General features: G+C 35.5%; 2 protein-coding genes across 2 annotated transcripts; one reads left to right on the top strand and one right to left on the bottom strand.

Annotated features, from left to right (window-relative positions):
- Positions 1–700: 700 nt before the first annotated feature.
- LOC139847268 (uncharacterized) lies at positions 701–1363 on the bottom strand. Its single transcript, XM_071836935.1, has 2 exons — positions 1251–1363; positions 701–1157 (listed from the first exon to the last, which is right to left on the bottom strand). Exons 1-2 carry the CDS (start codon positions 1361–1363, stop codon positions 701–703), a joined length of 570 nt encoding a protein of 189 aa, XP_071693036.1.
- A 2117-nt stretch (positions 1364–3480) lies between these two features.
- On the top strand, positions 3481–4500 carry LOC139847269 (secreted RxLR effector protein 161-like). The gene is made up of 2 exons (XM_071836936.1): positions 3481–3573; positions 3985–4500. Exons 1-2 carry the CDS (start codon positions 3481–3483, stop codon positions 4498–4500), a joined length of 609 nt encoding a protein of 202 aa, XP_071693037.1.
- Positions 4501–13907: the final 9407 nt, after the last annotated feature.

Consider the following 13907-nt stretch of genomic DNA (forward strand, 5'->3'; position numbering starts at 1 on the left):
GTATATAATTGGAATATAAAAGATATAAATAGATTTCCTATTGTAACTAGGATTAGTCTATTAAACTTGTAGACCAAGGTTAATGTTAGCTATAAATACATATTTAATTCTTTTGTTTATTCAATGAAAATAACCCTTATCAAATATATTATGGTATCAGAAGAAAAAGATCCTAAAAATAAAAAACCCTCAAAATAAAATAAACCGTATACAAACGTGTATACGACTTGCTCGTCTCAAAACCCCAAAAACACCAATGACATCCAGAAATCAAAATCAACCGATCAAAACTCCTCAAACAAACGATTCGAATCAATCCATCGATTCATCATCAAAACACCAAACGGATTTCTTGAACGAATTCGTTTATCAAACCCCCAAAAACGAATCAAATGGATTCGTCTATTCGTCTGTAGCAAACCCTAGACAAATTTTGATCGTTTACATTCGATCAATTCATAACCCTAACTCCGTTCAATCAAAACTCGTCTTTAATGGCTGGAGAAGACGCCGAAAGCAATAACAAGATGATAGATGGATCATCACCATACTACTTACACCCTTCTGATCATCCCGCTCAGAACTTCGTTGGTGAAAACCTATTATGTGACAACAATTACAACGATTAGAAATCCGAGATGTCTAATGCCTTATAATTGGAATATAATAGATATAAATAGATTTTCTATTGTAACTAGGATTAGTCTATTAAACTTGTAGGTTTCTTAACAACACCATTCCACCACTCTGGATACCTAATCAGTTCGAAACAACCATCAATGGTGTGTCCTGTTTTTAAACAGCGAGAACAGGTCTTATCACTAGCCCGTGTTGTTCTTTCTTTGCGTCTGAAGATTTTATTGGTGTTTCGTGATGAACCATGATTACTTTTAGTGAAGGTTTGAAAGGCACCAGCATTATCAGGCTTTAATACCCTATCAAATCCAATCAATTTTTGTTGTTTATCTTGGCTTACCAGATGAAAAGCTTGGCCAATGGTCGGAGTGGGTTTAGTAATCAAAATTTGTGATCGAATCGTATTGAATTCCTCATTTAGGCCCATAAAAAAATCATACAATCTTTCTTTATCATTCATGGCTTCAAGTGATTCTCCAAGTTCACGAGAACAACCATTACAAATACAATTCGGCTTAGGGCTAACAACATCAATTTCATCCCAAATAACATGTAATTGTGTATAATAAGCAGAAACAGTTTGAGAATCTTGTCGTACCGAAGTTAGTTGTCACCTCAATTCATAGGCTCGAGATGCGTATTCCTTACCAAATCGTTCTTCTAGGTCCACCCACATATCCCTTGACGTGTTTGCACATTTAACTGAGTTCTTAATCTCTTTAACCATAGATGAAATTAGCCAACCTCAAACCATGGCGTTACATCTCTTCCAGGTTGGCAATTCTTAAGCACCTTCCTTTGACATAGGGATGAATGGATCAAACCGTTGGAAACACATGTGAAACATTCACCTATTGTTATACCAAATGGTAATATTGTTCCTGTTAAAAACATAGGTGACATATATTTGGAAAATAATATATCATTGAAAAAAGTTTTAAATGTGCCCAGTTTTAAGTGTAACATGTTGTCTGTAAGTAGGCTTGCTAATGATTTGAGTTGTTCACTCACTTTCTTTCCAAAACACTGCGTCATACAGGACTAGCACTCGAAGAACCTGATTGGGACGGGTGATATGCATGATGGCTTGTATTATCTGAAACCCTCCAAGAGCATGGCTATGGCAATGTCAGTATTAAAGAACCGACAATTTTAGTATAAAAGATTGGGACACGCTTCGGATATTGTATTAAAAAAGTTAAAGGTTTAGAAAAACTTGATTCAGATAATCACTATTGTGACTCTTGTATTCGTGCTAAACAAAATAGGTTACCTTTTCCTATTAGTTTTTCAAACACTATGAACTGTTTTGACTTAATTCATGTTGATATATGGGGAAGATACAAACATTCTTCGTTAAGTGGTGCAAACTATTTTTTATCTATTGTTGATGATTATAGTAGAGGTGTTTGGGTCTACTTAATGCAAAACAAATCGGAAACAGCTAACATTTTAACCATGTTTTACAACATGGTTCACACTCAATTTGATAAACTAATCAAACGGCTTCGAATAGACAACGGGACTGAATTTCAGTCAACACGAATGATGGACTTCTATAAAGATAAAGGCATCCTACTTGAAACATCATGTCCTATACGCCACAACAAAATGGCGTCGTCGAACGTAAACATCGACACTTGTTAGAAATCAGTCGAGCACTACGTTTCCAAGACTCGTTGCCAATTAAATTTTGGGGAGATTGCATTCTCACGGCTGCATATATTATAAACAAATTACCTAGTCGAAAACTCAATTACAAAACCCCTCATGAACTTTTTCTTGGCAAAACACCAACTTATCACCACTTTAGAGTATTTGGTTGCCTTGCTTATGTTCATGATCATGCATATAAACAAGACAAGTTTGGAGAAAAAGGAAAACCTTGTGTGTTCATTGAATATCCAATGGGACAAAAGGGCAACAAACTATATTATATACAAAACGACAAGGTATGTGTAAGTCGTAACGTAACCTTCGTCAAGATCAAATATTTCCATTAGATGATGCATATGATGGACACAAAACCATTACCCATAAACTTATCTCGGATACATCCCCATGTCTAAACATGCCTGTCGAAGAAGAGGTGGTTGAAACCATTACTACACCATGTTCGGATAAACCTTTCCAAAACAATCAAGAAGACGAACACACACAATCTAATGAGGGATCGTCATCAGCTCAACATCAACAAATAAGCAATAATGAACCTTCAACACTACAAATAAATACTCAAGAAACACGAGAAGCCCAACCTACTGATGTTAACATGCGAACAAGTACACAAGCAACAAATACTCAACCTACTTATGCTAATATTCGAACAAGTACTCGGATCAAAACCAAACCAAAACATCTTCCAAAATTTGTCACTGACATGACACCATCGCTTGATCATGCATCACTCGTCCCTACTTCACAATCGAACACCAACACGGTATACCCTCTTTCTAATTTTGTTTCTTACGATAAATTTTCTGAGTCTCACTGTGCATTCTTAACGGCCATCACTTCGAATGATGAGCCTAAAAACTTTAAACATGCAGCCCAACATAAAAAATGGCAAGACGCCATGACAAAAGAAATCATGCTCTATAATCAAACAATGTGTGGGTTGTCACTGATCTCCCTATCGGAAAGAAAGCCATTGATTCAAAATGGGTTAAAATAAAATACAAACCAAACGGAGAAATAGAGCGCTTCAAAGCTCGATTAGTTGCCAAAGGATACACCCAAATCGAAGGCATTGATGTTCATGAAACGTTTGCCCCGGTTGCAAAACTAGTCACCGTACAATGTGCACTAGCCGTAGCATCCAAGAAACATTGGATTATATATCAAATGGATGTAAACAATGCATTTTTACAAGGAGATCTCGATAAAGAAGTATACATGAAAATACCTCAAGATTTTGATAAAGGACGGTCAAAAAGAGTTTGTAAACTTCAAAAATCGATTTATGGGTTGAAACAGCCTTCATGAAATTGGTAACAAAAATTCACTCAATCGTTGATCAAGACTGGTTTCGTTCAGTCTCATGCCGATCCATCTATGCTTGTCTATAGACGTGACTCAATTCATCTCATCGCTCTAATATATATCGATGACATTTTGTTGATGGGTAACAATGGTGATAAAATTGACTAAGTGAAAGCATACTTACATACTCATTTTAGCATCAAGGACCATGGTCCGTTAAAATATTTTTTGGGTATTGAAGTAGCTCGTTACGAACAAGGTTTTGTTCTTAGTCAATGAAAGTATACACTAGACATTTTAAAAGACTGTGGCATTCAAGGCTCACGTCCAAGTGCCTTTCCAATGGATTAAAATCTATGACTTAAGAGCGATGAAACTAGTGAAGAAGTCGATCCATCTCAATATAGGAGATTAGTGGGAAGACTCTTATATCTTACTGTTACTCGACCTGATATTACATATTCTGTTAATCAACTAAGGCAATTTTTGAGTAAACCACGCAAGAACCTTATGGATGCTGCAGTCAGAATTTTACGCTATCTTAAAGGTACACCCGGTCAAGGTTTATTCTTACCTTCGAGTGGAGGTTTAGAACTCCTTGCCTATTGTGATGCCAGTTGGCTTAGTTGTCCTTCTACTAAGCGATCATGCACCGGCTATTTTATTTGTCTTGGGAAAGCTCCAGTTTCATGGAGAACAAAGAAACAAAGTGTACTGTCTCGTTCTTCAGCTGAATTAGAATATCGTGCCATGGCTACGACTGTGTGTGAAATCTTATGGTTAAGATGGTTATTATATGGTTTCGATGCAAAACATAAAGGTGTTACGCCATTATTATGTGATAACGACGCAGCAAGACACATAGACGTGAACCCTGTCTAACATAAGAGAACCAAACATGTTGAAATGGATTGTTATTTTGTTTGAGAACGAGTCAACAATGGTGACATCAAGCCGTGTGCTATCCGATTAGAATTTCAGGTTGCCTAAATTTTCACTAAAGCTTTAGGAACGGATCGTTTCTTATTCTTACGTGACAAGTTGGGTGTTCGAGATCTACACGTTCCAACTTGCGGAGGAGTATTGAGTATATAATTGGAATATAATAGATATAAATAGATTTCCTATTGTAACTAGGATTAGTCTATTAAATTTGTAGGCCAAGGTTAATGTTGGCTATAAATACATATGTAATTCTTTTGTTTATTCAATGAAATTAACCCTTATCAAATCTATTAGTTCACTCGCAAGTTTTGAACGATAATACTCAGTCTTGAACGATTATAGTCAGTCGTCGCAAGGGACCTTGCAAACCTTGAAATTGGGTAATACTTGTATTTTTAAGCTTGCGATCTTGCGATTGCGATTGCGATCTTGCGAGGTAGGCGTAAATTGTAACAAGTTTATGTAAAATTTGAAATGACATTTGACTCGTAGCTCTGATTTACCCATCATATTTTTAAATCGTGTATCTTTCAAGATCTATCCATTGGCAAACAGCCGAATGCGGTTTTATCATCGTATCAAATCTTGTGTATTCAAATGAATCGTAATGTGTCTTACAATGCTTAATATAGATAGATAACCCTAGACTACAAATGGGTCAAGCCCTTACAAATATATAAACTAATATGGGCCAAAGCCTTGCAGGCTTCATAGTGTCGGCTAACATCCCCCCGCAGTTAGAGCGGGAGGCAACCGGACAATCAAATGGAACGAAACTCATCAAAAAGAGAGTAGGTAGTCCTTTGGTGAAGATATCGACAAATTTATAACGAGAAGTGTGACGATCCTTCCAAATCCCTTTGGACGAATACATCATTCATTGATTTCACAGTGAGGTTTTGACCTCTATATGATTCGTTTTGTAAACATTGCATTCTTTTGAAAAGGCACACCATAAATGAATATATAAATCCAAGGTTTTTGATGTCTGATGATTTCTACGTATAGACAATCACCGTATATAATAGTTTACAATGCTACATCTGTTGACAATGCAGTCAAAATAAGACACATGGTGATGATTTTGTGAATGCAAATTTTTCTTGAATAAAGCATCTATGACTCCATGCACATAGCTTGTATAACGTATAAGCAAACAGCGGAAGACTTCTAGAAACCTGAGAATAAACATGTTTAAAAGTGTCAACACAAAGGTTGGTGAGTTCATAGTTTTAATGTTGCGCATAATCTGTATATAAAGGTGGATCACAAGATTTCAGTTGTTCCATCCAGAAACGTTTATCAAAATATTCTACGAAATTGAGCACCCTGGTAACTAAACTTAACGTATATATAATTTGAATCCTTTGTATAATCATCTTAATAATACACGCAAACCAACGTGTACGCTTTTCAAATAGCATACGTCCGTTAAAAGGCTAGTGCTCTAGCTCGGACGGGGATATCAAGCCCTATGGATCCATATACTACTACTCGCGCCCACCAGTTCTTATAACTGGCAGTTACTAGTTACCAAAGCTAAGGGATTTTCGGTTCAAACTCAGTGTAGAATTTAGTATGTACTTGTATCCATTGCGTTTAAAATAAAGTGCATGTATTCTCAGCCCAAAAATATAGATTGTAAATGTAGTGACCCGAACTTTTCCATGTTTATATATATTAATTGAGATTGATATTTACATGATTAAATGTTTCCAACATGTTAAGCAATCAAACTTGTTAAGACTTGATTAATTGAAATATGTTTCATATAGACAATTGACCACCCAAGTTGACCGGTGATTCACGAACGTTAAAACTTGTAAAAACTATATGATGACATATATATGGATATATACATAGTTAACATGATACTATGATAAGTAAACATATCATTAAGTATATTAACAATGAACTACATATGTAAAAACAAGACTACTAACTTAATGATTTTTAAACGAGACATATATGTAACGATTATCGTTGTAAAGACATTTAATGTATATATATCATATTAAGAGATATTCATACATGATAATATTATGATAATATAATAATTTAAAATCTCATTTGATATTATAAACATTGGGTTAACAACATTTAACAAGATCGTTAACCTAAAGGTTTCAAAACAACACTTACATGTAACGACTAACGATGACTTAACGACTCAGTTAAAATGTATATACATGTGGTGTTTTAATATGTATTTATACACTTTTGAAAGACTTCAATACACTTATAAAAATACTTCTACTTAACAAAAATGCTTACAATTACATCCTCGTTCAGTTTCATCAACAATTCTACTCGTATGCACCCGTATTCGTACTCGTACAATACACAGCTTTTAGATGTATGTACTATTGGTATATACACTCCAATGATCAGCTCTTAGCAGCCCATGTAAGTCACCTAACACATGTGGGAACCATCATTTGGCAACTAGCATGAAATATCTCATAAAATTACAAAAATATGAGTAATCATTCATGACTTATTTACATGAAAACAAAATTACACATCCTTTATATCTAATCCATACACCAACGACCAAAAACACCTACAAACACTTTCATTCTTCAATTTTCTTCATCTAATTAATCTCTCTCAAGTTCTATCTTCAAGTTCTAAGTGTTCTTCATATATTCTACAAGTTCTAGTTACATAAAATCAAGAATACTTTCAAGTTTGCTAGCTCACTTCCAATCTTGTAAGGTGATCATCCAACCTCAAGAAATCTTTGTTTCTTACAGTAGGTTATCATTCTAATACAAGGTAATAATCATATTCAAACTTTGGTTCAATTTCTATAACTATAACAATCTTATTTCAAGTGATGATCTTACTTGAACTTGTTTTCGTGTCATGATTCTGCTTCAAGAACTTCGAGCCATCCAAGGATCCGTTGAAGCTAGATCCATTTTTCTCTTTTCCAGTAGGTTTATCCAAGGAACTTAAGGTAGTAATGATGTTCATAACATCATTCGATTCATACATATAAAGCTATCTTATTCGAAGGTTTAAACTTGTAATCACTAGAACATAGTTTAGTTAATTCTAAACTTGTTCGCAAACAAAAGTTAATCCTTCTAACTTGACTTTTAAAATCAACTAAACACATGTTATATATCTATATGATATGCTAACTTAATGATTTAAAACCTGGAGACACGAAAAACACCGTAAAACCGGATTTACGTCGTCGTAGTAACACCGCGAGCTGTTTTGGGTTAGTTAATTAAAAACTATGATAAACTTTGATTTAAAAGTTATTATTCTGAGAAAATGATTTTTATTATGAACATGAAACTATATCCAAAAATTATGGTTAAACTCAAAGTGGAAGTATGTTTTCTAAAATGGTCATCTAGACGTCGTTCTTTCGACTGAAATGACTACCTTTACAAAAATGACTTGTAACTTATTTTTCTGACTATAAACCTATACTTTTTCTGTTTAGATTCATAAAATAGAGTTCAATGTAAAACCATAGCAATTTGATTCACTCAAAACGGATTTAAAATGAAGAAGTTATGGGTAAAACAAGATTGGATAATTTTTCTCATTTTAGCTACGTGAAAATTGGTAACAAATCTATTCCAACCATAACTTAATCAACTTGTATTGTATATTATGTAATCTTGAGATACCATAGACACGTATACAATGTTTCGACCTATCATGTCGACACATCTATATATATTTCGGAACAACCATAGACACTCTATATGTGAATGTTGGAGTTAGCTATACAGGGTTGAGGTTGATTCCAAAATATATATAGTTTGAGTTGTGATCAATACTGAGATACGTATACACTGGTTCGTGGATTGATTCAAGATAATATTTATCGATTTATTTCTGTACATCTAACTGTGGACAACTAGTTGTAGGTTACTAACAATGACAGCTGACTTAATAAACTTAAAACATCAAAATATATTAAAAGTGTTGTAAATATATTTTGAACATACTTTGATATATATGTATATATTGTTATAGGTTCGTGAATCAACCAGTGGCCAAGTCTTACTTCCCGACGAAGTAAAAATCTGTGAAAGTGAGTTATAGTCCCACTTTTAAAATCTAATATTTTTGGGATGAGAATACATGCAGGTTTTATAAATGATTTACAAAATAGACACAAGTACGTGAAACTACATTCTATGGTTGAATTATCGAAATCGAATACGCCCCTTTTTATTAAGTCTGGTAATCTAAGAATTAGGGAACAGACACCCTAATTGACGCGAATCCTAAAGATAGATCTATTGGGCCTAACAAACCCCATCCAAAGTACCGGATGCTTTAGTACTTCGAAATTTATATCATATCCGAAGGGTGTCCCGGAATGATGGGGATATTCTAATATATGCATCTTGTTAATGTCGGTTACCAGGTGTTCACCATATGAATGATTTTTATCTCTATGTATGGGATGTGTATTGAAATATGAAATCTTGTGGTCTATTATTATGATTTGATATATATAGGTTAAACCTATAACTCACCAACATTTTTGTTGACGTTTTAAGCATGTTTATTCTCAGGTGATTATTAAGAGCTTCCGCTGTCGCATACTTAAATAAGGACGAGATTTGGAGTCCATGCTTGTATGATATTGTGTAAAAACTGCATTCAAGAAACTTATTTTGTTGTAACATATTTGTATTGTAAACCATTATGTAATGGTCGTGTGTAAACAGGATATTTTAGATTATCATTATTTGATAATCTACGTAAAGCTTTTTTAAAACCTTTATCTATGAAATAAAGGTTATGGTTTGTTTTAAAAATGAATGCAGTCTTTGAAAAACGTCTCATATAGAGGTCAAAACCTCGCAACGAAATCAATTAATATGGAACGTTTTTAATCAATAAGAACGGGACATTTCAGTTGGTATCCGAGCGTTGGTCTTAGAGAACCAGAATTTTGCATTAGTGTGTCTTATCGAGTTTGTTAGGATGCATTAGTGAGTCTGGACTTCGACCGTGTTTACTTGAAAAATGATTGCTTAACAAATTTTGTTGGAAACTATATATTTTTAACATGTGAATATTATGTGATATATTAATCTCTTAACGCATTTGATATTATGTGATAGATGTCTACCTCTAGAACAAGTCCCATTGACTCACCTAATAATAATGAAGAGTTAAATGTAAATTGGAATGATTCGTGGACTGATTCACAAGTTCCCGAAGAGGAACCAGAAGAAGAGTCGGAACCGGAAGAAGAATCGGAACCGGAAGAAGAATCGGAACCGGATGAAGAAATAGAACCGGTGGGGGAAATAATAAAACGGTTAAGTAAAAGAAAATCCTCAACCAACCGACCAAGGTTAATTAAGGTCAATGGTGTTTCCGCTAAGGAAGCAAAATATTGGGAGGATTACCAATTCTCCGATGAATCGGATTCTGACGAGAATTCTGATGATGTTATAGAAATTACCCCAACTGAATTTAAAAAGGCAAAAGAAAATAATAAGGGAAAGGGCATAAAAATAGAGAAATCTAATTCCAACCCCGATGAACTTTATATGTATCGTCAACCCCCGAAGTCCTTAAGTTGTAACAATGATCCGGGAACCTCTAAACCACCAGGTTTTTCTAAACCAATGTGGAAAACGACAGCTCGTATTAGGGGAACATCATATATCCCTAGAAACTTGGCAAAACGAACCAAAACCGAAGAAGAAGAAACAAGCGAGTCGGAATAAGATAGTTGTATTCGTGTGGTGTAATATATGTAATATAGTGTGCTTATGCTTTATGATATATGTAAAAATTGCTTGTATTAATAAGTATTTTTTTTATGAATCTAACTCTTGTCTATTTTACAGTATAAAAACACAAAATGGATAGACAACCCAATATTTTAAGAGACCTACCCGGAGACATGATTGATGAAATCTTGTCTAAAGTCGGTCAGAATTCTTCGGCACAACTATTTAAGGCGAGATCAGTTTGTAAGACATTCGAAGAACGTTCCAAGAATGTCTTGGTTTATAAGAGACTTTCATTTGAAAGATGGGGGATATCACATTGGGAAACCCATAAGTTACGATGTGTTTACTTTGACGCATATATTGCGGGAAACCCAAATGCTATTTTACGCAACGGGTTAAGAAATTATTTTGACTCAATATATCCGAATATTGGACTTCGTGATTTAGAAAAAGCGGTTAACATGCAACATAAAGAAGCATGTTATGCTTACGGATTAGTAATGTTCGCTTCTCACCAAAGTGAGAACAAGAACATCGGGCTACAACTATTAAACAAAACGTTTCCACAAGTGACGGAGTCGGTAATTGGGGTAAGAAATGAGGTTTTTAGATTGTTATGGGACTGTTGGACATTACGTAACCCTCGTCCCTTTAACGACGTTACAACACGCTGTCTTATCAACGGCCATAACGGTTATGTTCCACAAGACCAAGGATGGGAAGTAGTCTTAGTAAAACCAGAATGCATGACTTGTTTCTGGACGTATGAATTACGTGTCTTTATTGCCTTTGCTGAACGACTTGTGTACTAGCTAGAATTATCTTCACAACTATCTTGTATCAAAGTTATTGTGTGCTATATTTCATGCTTTATGTAAAATAAGCGGTATTGTAAGTTTGTAAAATATTGTATAAAAGTTTGAACGCGAAATATTATTATAATCAGTTTTTCATATAGAATTGTAGTAGTTGAATTGTATATTAGCTACTAAGTATGAACTTAACGGGTAGGTACTACCCGAATTTAAACTTATAAAACGTTAATATGAAGAAAAAGCTTTTATAAATGAGTTCATATTATGCTACAAAATACTATTAACTACTCTTAATATTCTGTATGATTAACTTGTTCCATTTGACTATTTTGAAGGAAATGGCACCGACTACTCGACACACCGTGAATATGAATGAAGAGGAATTCCGTACTTTTCTAGCTTCAAACATAGCCACAGTACAGGCTGCGCTACATACCAACAATAACCTTGGATCTAGCAGTACAGGAAATCGTGTAGGATGCACCTACAAAGAATTCACTGCCTGCAAACCTTTAGAATTTGATGGAACCGAAGGACCGATCGGATTGAAACGGTGGACCGAGAAGGTCGAATCGGTGTTTGCCATAAGTAAGTGTACTGAAGAGGATAAAGTGAAGTATGCTATGCATACCTTCACAGGTTCTGCGTTAACATGGTGGAATACCTATCTAGAGCAAGTGGGACAAGACGATGCGTACGCACTACCGTGGTCAGCATTCAAGCACTTGATGAACGAGAAGTACCGTCCCAGAACCGAGGTCAATAAGCTCAAGACAGAACTTAGAGGGTTACGAACCCAAGGATTTGATATTACCACGTACGAAAGACGATTCACAGAATTGTGCCTATTGTGTCCGGGAGCATTCGAAGATGAGGAAGAGAAGATCGACGCGTTTGTGAAAGGATTACCGGAAAGAATCCAAGAAGATATAAGTTCACACGAGCCCGCCTCCATACAACAGCCATGTAGAATGGCTCACAAACTAGTGAACCAGATTGAAGAAAGAATTAAAGAACAGACTGCTGAAGAGGCCAATGTGATGCAAGTCAAAAGAAAGTGGGAGGAAAACGGTGATAAGAATCACCAATACAACAACAACAGTAATTACAACAATAATCGCAACAATTATCCCAACAATCGCAACATCAATCGCAACTACAACAAACGGCCCAACAACAACAACAACAACAACAACAACAACAACAACAACAACAACAACAACAACAACAACAACAACAGCTACAACAATCATCCCAACAACAATAATAACCGCAACAACAACAACAATCAGAAGCAGCTATGCCAAAGGTGTGAAAAATATCACTCGGGGTTCTGCACAAAATTTTGCAACAGGTGTAAAAAAAATGGTCATAGCGCAGCGAAGTGTGAGGTCTACGGACCAGGGGTTAATAGAACGAAAGGAACAAATGGTGTCAGAACGAGTAATGGCGGAGCAAGTAGTGTCGGAGCAAGTTATGCCAATGTAGTTTGTTATAAATGTGGAAAACCGGGCCACATTATTAGAAATTGCCCGAAACAGGAGAACACGAATGGACAAGGCCGCGGAAGAGTTTTCAATATTAATGCGGCAGAGGCACAGGAAGACCCAGAGCTTGTTACGGGTACGTTTCTTATTGACAATAAATCTGCTTACGTTTTATTTGATTCGGGTGCGGATAGAAGCTATATGAGTAGAGATTTTTGTGCTAAATTAAGTTGTCCATTGACGCCTTTGGATAGTAAATTTTTACTCGAATTAGCAAATGGTAAATTAATTTCAGCAGATAATATATGTCGGAATCGAGAAATTAAACTGGTTAGCGAAACATTTAAGATTGATTTGATACCAGTAGAGTTAGGGAGTTTTGATGTGATAATCGGTATGGACTGGTTGAAAGAAGTGAAAGCAGAGATCGTTTGTTACAAAAATGCAATTCGCATTATACGAGAAAAAGGAAAACCCTTAATGGTGTACGGAGAAAAGGGCAACACGAAGCTACATCTTACTAGTAATTTGAAGGCACAAAAACTAATAAGAAAAGGTTGCTATGCTGTTCTAGCACACGTCGAGAAAGTACAAACTGAAGAAAAGAGCATCAATGATGTTCCCATTGCAAAAGAATTTCCCGATGTATTTCCGAAAGAATTACCGGGATTACCCCCACATCGATCCGTTGAATTTCAAATAGATCTTGTACCAGGAGCTGCACCAATAGCTCGTGCTCCTTACAGACTCGCACCCAGCGAGATGAAAGAACTGCAAAGCCAATTACAAGAACTTTTAGAGCATGGTTTAATTCGACCAAGCACATCACCGTGGGGAGCTCCTGTTTTGTTTGTCAAGAAGAAAGATGGTACATTCAGGTTGTGTATCGACTACCGAGAGTTGAACAAACTTACCATCAAGAACCGATACCCACTACCGAGAATCGACGACTTATTTGATCAACTACAAGGTTCGTCTGTTTATTCAAAGATTGACTTACGTTCCGGGTATCATCAAATGCGGGTGAAAGAAGATGATATTCCAAAGACTGCTTTCAGAACACGTTACGGTCATTACGAGTTTATGGTCATGCCTTTTGGTTTAACTAATGCACCAGCTGTATTCATGGACCTTATGAACCGAGTGTGTGGACCATACCTTGACAAGTTTGTCATTGTTTTCATTGATGACATACTTATTTACTCAAAGAATGACCAAGAACACGGTGAACATTTGAGAAAGGTGTTAGAAGTATTGAGGAAGGAAGAATTGTACGCTGAATTTTCAAAGTGTGCATTTTGGTTGGAAGA

The sequence above is a fragment of the Rutidosis leptorrhynchoides genome, chromosome 5 (assembly GCF_046630445.1).
Source record: "Rutidosis leptorrhynchoides isolate AG116_Rl617_1_P2 chromosome 5, CSIRO_AGI_Rlap_v1, whole genome shotgun sequence".
In the NCBI taxonomy this organism is placed as follows: Eukaryota; Viridiplantae; Streptophyta; class Magnoliopsida; order Asterales; family Asteraceae; genus Rutidosis; species Rutidosis leptorrhynchoides.

Bases quoted from the DNA above. Each gene is read 5' to 3' on its own strand.
- LOC139847268 (XM_071836935.1), bottom strand. From the start codon at position 1,363: ATGGTTAAAGAGATTAAGAACTCAGTTAAATGTGCAAACACGTCAAGG. The intron at 1,158-1,250 runs GTGACAACTAAC...TGATGTTGTTAG, and splicing joins TCTCGAGCCTATGAATTGAG to CCCTAAGCCGAATTGTATTT.
- LOC139847269 (XM_071836936.1), top strand. From the start codon at position 3,481: ATGGATGTAAACAATGCATTTTTACAAGGAGATCTCGATAAAGAAGTA. The intron at 3,574-3,984 runs GTTTGTAAACTT...CTATGACTTAAG, and splicing joins ATAAAGGACGGTCAAAAAGA to AGCGATGAAACTAGTGAAGA.